The 7,266-nt window shown below is 38.1% G+C and overlaps 1 protein-coding gene across 1 annotated transcript in view; it reads left to right on the top strand.

Annotated features, from left to right (window-relative positions):
• The window catches only part of lama2 (laminin, alpha 2), a gene marked incomplete at its 5' end in the record, with an annotated part of 234,410 nt that overhangs the window by 210,942 nt on the left and 16,202 nt on the right, over positions 1–7,266 (top strand). Inside the window, 4 exon segments of the mRNA XM_014015734.1 lie at positions 728–883; positions 1,138–1,182; positions 6,063–6,214; positions 6,300–6,476. Of these exon segments, the coding sequence (XP_013871188.1) occupies positions 728–883; positions 1,138–1,182; positions 6,063–6,214; positions 6,300–6,476 (530 nt within the window).

Raw genomic sequence — 7,266 nt, 5'->3', positions numbered from 1 at the left:
CGATGTCTACCAGCAGCTTCAGGGCTAGTGATGTTTCAAGTGGTAAGATTATGAGCTTTAATAAGTAAAATTATCCCAGCTCCAATGACAGACAACAAATATTACATTTATAGTGTTACAACTAAAACCGTTTTTGACGCCGCCACCACCGCAGTTTGTCCTTCATGAGCCTTCGTAGACAAGATGTCGGCTGCTTGTAGTGGGGACCATGGAGATATAAACAGCTTTTTATAAGGTAAAAATAATAAAACAAGGTCTTTGTCTGCAATGATTAGACATGTTGTTTATTATTGTCATTAGTGATAATTTCAGTTTCGGCTAAAAGAATTGACAAAATCCTACACACTGTGCCTTTAATCCTCGTTTCGATGTGATGGGTCACATATTTTAGATGAAGTTAGCACAATATTAACTTCAAAGCAAGTTTGCAAGAAGTTAATTATTGGATGTCTGTGCTTGTGATTCAAATAAATGAGTTGTAAATAGCGAGGCAGTCTCTGTAAGACAGATTGGATTTTGTTGCTGTCGGGCAAAATGCAACCAAAAATTGTCTTTCCTTTCAAACCTATTACCTCTGTAATCCATCAAAAACAGAGATACAAGGTTTTCATGAAACTTTTTTTTTTTATTCACCAAATCAAATGTTTCCAGCTGCATATTAAATTTTGCGTTGACATGACGGCTCCTGGATCAAATGAGGTAACAGAAGTCCACCTCTACCTCACAGAACCTGCACACGGTCAGCTTCACTAAACCAGGATACATGGAGCTGGGCGGCTTCTCACTTGGAGTGGACACAGAGATCAGCTTGTCTTTCAGCACTCTGCAGGACACCGGGACCATCCTCCTGGCAGTGGGCGGAGCTTCACCAATCAACCAAGAGGTCAAAAGATGCTTTACAAAATGTATTTTTCTGTCTGTATGAGAACTGTACTCTATTGTTACAGTGATTCTAACATTCTAAAATCCACTTTTGTAGCTGTTGGATACATTTTGTTGTGTACTTGGAGTTGGAGTGCAGAAAAGTAGAATTTAGTCTCTCCTGGTGCTGCATAGATATCATAATATTCTGTTTGGATCTTATTTTTCAACCAGTTTTGCATCTATTCTAATATTTTTTAAATGTTTCCCTTACAGCCTCGCAAGTCAAACACTAAGAGGAGACGGAGACAGTCAGGAGAGGTGGGTTCATACTAATGCATCTAAATATTGTTTGAATGATGGAAGTGTCTCTTATTTAGATTTGCATTTGTTGGCACTTAAACTAATTTTACTGTCTCATATAAAATACATTCTTAGTACTGCACGTTGCAAAACCATTGTTTTAATAAATGGTCAACGTAATGAGCACCATGTCATCTTATACATGCATTGTTTCCACTTTCATGTGCGTGAGCATTTTTCAGCACAAAGTGCATTTGTCTGAGGATGTCGCTCACATGAATGCAAAACAGACAAGTGTGTGTCTGTGCTTATGAGGACAAAAGGTTACCTCCAGCTTATCCATCATCTCTGGTTGTTGGGCGCATAAATCTATTTTTACTAACTACGCTGGCAGGCGGGGCGTGTGTGTGTGGAGAAAGGTTAAGCGAGGTTAAAAACACCATCAACTCAAGTTGGCCCTGACTAATGGCTGGTTTGGAGAGGGACGGACCGAGAGGACGACACAGGGAAAAGGACAAATCTAGGAGAAATCCAGGTGGGCGATTTAGAGGGGAAAGAAACATTACTGAAAAACAGAATTCCACTGGAGGAGGAGGAGGAGGAGGAAAGACCGGAGTTGTTGTAAGCAAACAGAAATTAGGCAATGGGCAAAGAGAAAGAATAAAAAAAGCTGAACGAACAAGACAAGTTAAAGTGAAAAGCAGTGAATTAAGAGGCTGAGGGAAAAATAAACCCAAAGTAGACATAAAGATAAAAGATAAACAAAAAAAGCTTGATTATTTACATACGAATGAATAAAAGATGCATTTATGAATATTACATATTTACCAGGACGTGTTTGGTGTCAAAAATATGATCATCAAAGTGGAGAAATATACAGCCGATTCTTACACCTTTAAAACAACAGTTCTGCTTAAATTCTCATTAAAGTAGGATATTTAGACTCTGCTAAACTCAGAGCTATAGGGCCACGAGTGTAAACTAAAATGTTTAAAAAAATGAATTTAACTCACTTTCTGCATGTAAAATCCTAATTAAAAAATTTCCACTAATGTCTTTGTTACTTAGCTACATTTTGCTAAATGTTAAATTTAAATGTTAAAAAATAAATTCTAAACCTAAATTTAAAAGTTAAATGTTGAAGTTTACGTTTAAGTATTTCTGAACGACATGCAGCCTTTGTTGATGGTGCTTGGATCTTGTTGTGACATCATCATCCTGAGACAATAACAGTTGCTACCACTGCTAATACTGCTAACGTTCCCTTACAAGACATCAAACCTGCAGTTACAGCTGGTGTCCAAGCTGCACTTTAAACTCACCACACCACAGGTGCCGTTTATACTGTTTTCAATGAACACATTTTGAATTAAAACTTTAAATACCATCGTTAGAAGCATTGACATGGACACAGGATCCTGGTAATGCTAACACTAGCCGATGCTATCGCTTCTTACGATGGAATTTAAAATCTAAATTCAGAATGTGTTTCTTGTAGTGAAACGATATGAATGTACCTGCGGACACCAGCCGCTACTGCAAGTTTGATGTCTTGTCGAGAAGTGTTAGCCATGTTAGCGGTGTTAGCCGTGTTAGCGGTTGCTATTGTCTCAGGATGATGACGCCCTACCATGAGCCAAAACACCTAAATATAAACATTAAACTTTTATATTTACGTTTAGGATTTAATATTTAGATATGTTATTTATGTTTAACATTTATTAAAAATTAGCAAAATGTAAGAAGGATGAGCTCAAAAACATTTTTTATGTTGTCTTTTACAATCAATCAATGAGTTTGGGGGTCTTTGGGCATGAATCATTAGTTCAACCACATAAAATTAGATTTTCAGTATCAAGGTAACAGATCACAATTTGTTCACTACAGTGGATGCGGTCATAGATATTTTAAATGTAAAGTGATTTTTCTTGTTTCCATCCTGCATTATATTTTATTTTCTACATATTTAGCTTAAATTCTACCACAGAGGCCTCCGTGTTCCTGCATGTGTCGTTCCTTCACTGTATTTAATTTAACCGTATCTGAGAAATATTATTTTTGTCTGCATGTTTGACATGTGTCGGTCCGTCTGCGTGTGTGCACCCCTTTGTATCAGTGTGTGAGTGTGAGACGGCGCAGTGAGAGCCATGTTGTAGCTACATCTCAGTTCAATTTGTCCCCGACCTCAAATTGAAATTCCATTTTCAGGTGGTAAATTGTCTCCCACTTCGCCCTCTGGCACACAGTGAATTAAAATTCAAATTAGCCTGACCCCGCACCACTGCTCTCTAACACCTCTGTGACTGTCTCACTCTTTCTCCCTCCGACCAATCGGCTCGCTGCTCTGCTCTCTGCCCTCTCATCTCTCCCTCCTATTATCTCCTCCTCTGTTCCTCTCATCTCTTATCCTTTCATCCTCACACTTCACTCCTTTTCTCCTCGTTTTATTTCCCCAGTTTCTCTGGGTCTCCTCCTGCTCACCTCCAATTTCCCATTTTCTCTTTCAAGCCAGTGTTTTACCCCCAGTTTTTACCTTTAACTGCTTGTTTTTTGTCTTTTCACCACATTTTTCTTTCTTTTTTGGCTACAGCAACATTAATGTGTAAATTCCTCCAAAGAGGACAGCATTGTGTTGATCTCTGTTTGTGAAAATGACACAGATGGCAGCTACTAATAAACACTAATGAACACTCACTTGAGTTGGTACTATTTCACACCATTTACTGTCTTTGTTTTGAATTTGGGACAGCAGCTTGGGTTTAAAACAAATAACTGGCCAGTGACAAATTAAATTTTGCTACTCCTAATTTTTCATAAGCACTGAAGAGCTACTTTACATGAACTAATGAGGTACCGGTTGGAGACCCCTATGTTAAATGTTGTTTCTATAAAACAATCTTAATATTTCTTATTTTTCATGATAGGGATGTAAATTTAATTTGAAATTGACTTACGTAACTGACTCCTGTATGCCTTTGCCTTCAACGTTTTGTGTGTTTTTACAAGAAGTGTTAAAGGTTGTTATATAAATTACTGGGTTATGGCTGTTTGCAGTGGTGGGCACCAGCCCGCTAAAGCACAAATTTGCCAATTGCGAACCTAAATATTTCGTTTGCACTTTAGCGGTCTTACTAATTTTTATAATTCATAAGCGGATTTGTGCTTTCTATAATTAAAATGCAGTGCCATTAATAACTAATTATCTACCAGTCGTCATTATCTTGAACAGCGGATGGTATGACTGTCAATGAATCACAACACGTGATCTATCCAACAGCACCCCTCTCAGATAAACACATTTATTGTGAAGGTATACATCCTGCTGACTGTTGCTTTCGGTCACGGTTCTGATTTCCCACAATGCTTTGTGTCTGCTTACATAGCAGGAAGGCAATAGCAAAAACAGTTAATGTTTGTAATCCATACTAAAATTTTGTATGTATTGATTTATTTTACTTTACAATCGGAGCTCCTTTTTTTAAAAAAAAAGTTTAAACGCTGGAGCTCAATACTTGGCGTAACTGGTCGAAGCAACGGGGTTAGCAACGCAGAAATTATTTAAAGATGTAATGCTGATTAAGACTTACATCTAGTGGTCAACTGGAGCAACTACATGGAAAACTTTAAAATCCAAGCTCTTATTATGAAGGGAAGATGGTTTCCTGTACTCTAAAGGGCTCGACACACGGGAGGCGACGTCGCTCGCTCTCCATTCATTTCCTATGGAGCCTGTGCGGTGAGGCGACAATCGCTTGCCCTCCTCCAGCTAAACGACCGGCGAAAATAGTGCATGTGAAATTTGATGCTCATAGACGTGCACACGCAAGCTTGCGACGCGACATTTGAAAGTTGAAAAATGTTTAACTTTTGTCGCTTAGCTTACAACCAATCAGTGAGGGTTTTATTGACTGACCAATGAGAGGAGAGTATGCTACACACTGCAGTTAGCTAACACTTTCACCAAGTGATTACTAAAAAGCTTTGTGGGAATTTAKTGGCACCAGGTTGAAGTTTATGGTAAGTTTTTCCTCATAAAACTGTATCTTGATGTGTGTTTGTTTTTCGATATCATTAGCATCGCAAGATTTGTTTAGTTTACACGTTCGTAATGCACACCTGCCTTCAGAGTCAAGAACCAATCAAATTTCGTGAAGACAAGCGACCTGAGAGCGCGATTCGCAACGCTGCGATCGCTATCGTGTCCCGTGTGTCGGGTTTCACCCTGGCTGCGATGACAGCCGTTAATCGCTGTAGTTTGTCGCTCCCCTTGTGTCGAGCCCTTAACTCTGTGCTTTTGTTTCTCGTCACAAATTAAATCCGTCATGTACAAAAAAAAAGTCGTGTATTCAGAATGCATCGCTTCAGTTTTCCAATAAATTGTTTTAAAATTACTTTATTGATGCTTCTTTAATGAAAAATCTGCAACAAACAAAAGAAAAAGACAAAGAATCAGCCGAACTAGCAATCCTCAACAACTTTTTAAAAAAGCAAACGAACTAGCAATCCTCAACAACTTTTTAATTTTTACACCAGGAGCCAAAGGTCTGTTTCAGGAAATCGTATCCCCAGCTATCGGCGGTTGTAGAATTAAGTTGTAAATAGGTTTCATGCGCCGCTAGTTGTCAGTGTTGTACATACAGTATATTGTACATGAATTATTGCCAGTTAGTAAGTGTCAAATTGAACTTGTGCTTTAAAATTAGCTTCCACTATTTTTTTTTTATGGCATAAGCGCTTTAGAAATTGCGGAGCTAATTTTTGGATTAGCGCTGCCACTGGCTGTTTGAAACTAGTCGTCGGTTTAAATTTAGAGAAATGAGGCTGATGTTTTGTTAAGCTCTTCTAAGAGTGGTGATAATGTTCTCCTGTTAATAAAGTTCACCTCCCACCTCCTGCAGCCCTACCTGTCAGTAATGCTGAACAAAGGAACCCTGGAGGTGCTGATGTTTACCGGGAGCCACAGTCCACGTCGGGTCATCAGACGACCCGAGCCAGGCGTACTAAACGACGGCAGAGAACATTTACTGCGCATCGAGCGGCTGCCGGGCAGGTCTGTGCATGTTCAGCTGTTTTTTCATCTCATGTAGCAAATGTTTGATCTCATAACTGCTGCTTCCTTTCTTCTTGTCCTCTAGATTCTTTACAGTTCAGGTTGACGAGGAGCCCAAGAGGGAGGCGGCCCTCCCTAATGACCAGCCAATGAGCTTGCGGCGCGTCTTCCTCGGTGGTATTCCTGCTGAGGTTGAGCGGACGTCCAACAGAGCCAACGTCCCTTTTCAGGGCTGCATATGGAACCTGATGGTTAACGCTGTGTAAGTAAAACTGCTTCATTTCGGCTTTAATGCTAAGAACAAAGGAAATCTTCCTTTTTTTACAATTTTATATAAAAATAGTTTGAACAAGTAACAATAATGTTAGCTTTTTATTCTGTTTATATATTTATTTATGGGAGGTTTTGATTGTGCAAAGATTCCTGAAACTAAAAAGAAAAATCTTTAAATCATAATATCAGTATTCAAACAGGAGAGATTATTGTCTTAGTTGTGCACTTTTTTGATTTTACCCACACATTCTTCTAGAAATAACTGTGATTACAGGAAACCAATGATTATTGTGTAAATCAGTGGTCCTTAATTATTTTCTACTATTGAGAACCTGATAATATTTGATTATTTATGTGCACAAACCACCAGCATCCTGCATATAATCACCTGATAATGGTAGAGGAAACACTGCAGTATGGAAAAGATTATTATTTACCTTTTTAATTACTTTATTTTGCTGCATTAAATTCTTAATTTTAATTTTTTTATATTAAATGAAGAAAACAACATTTTTGTACTTCAAGGTACAGGAGGGGTCCCTTTAGGGCCAATGAGTTCTTAAAAAAGCAGACTACTATCGGCATACTCAGAATGCTAATCAAGCCTAAAACTTTTTTCTTTTGTCCTGTAGAGGTCACCCTGGTGAAAAAAAAACTTTTCTATTGTTTATTTTCTTTGTCTTTGATTTTATTTTTTTTTTCACTTATAAGAAGAAAATCATTTTAAAGTGTTTTTATTTTCTTTAAGTGAATAGGACAAAGTCCTATATGTATATTAT

This window comes from Austrofundulus limnaeus, unplaced genomic scaffold, assembly GCF_001266775.1.
Source record: "Austrofundulus limnaeus strain Quisiro unplaced genomic scaffold, Austrofundulus_limnaeus-1.0 Scaffold133, whole genome shotgun sequence".
NCBI lineage: Eukaryota > Metazoa > Chordata > Actinopteri > Cyprinodontiformes > Rivulidae > Austrofundulus > Austrofundulus limnaeus.
Note: the sequence above shows the minus strand (reverse complement) of the source record. Positions and strands in the feature narration are given on the sequence as shown.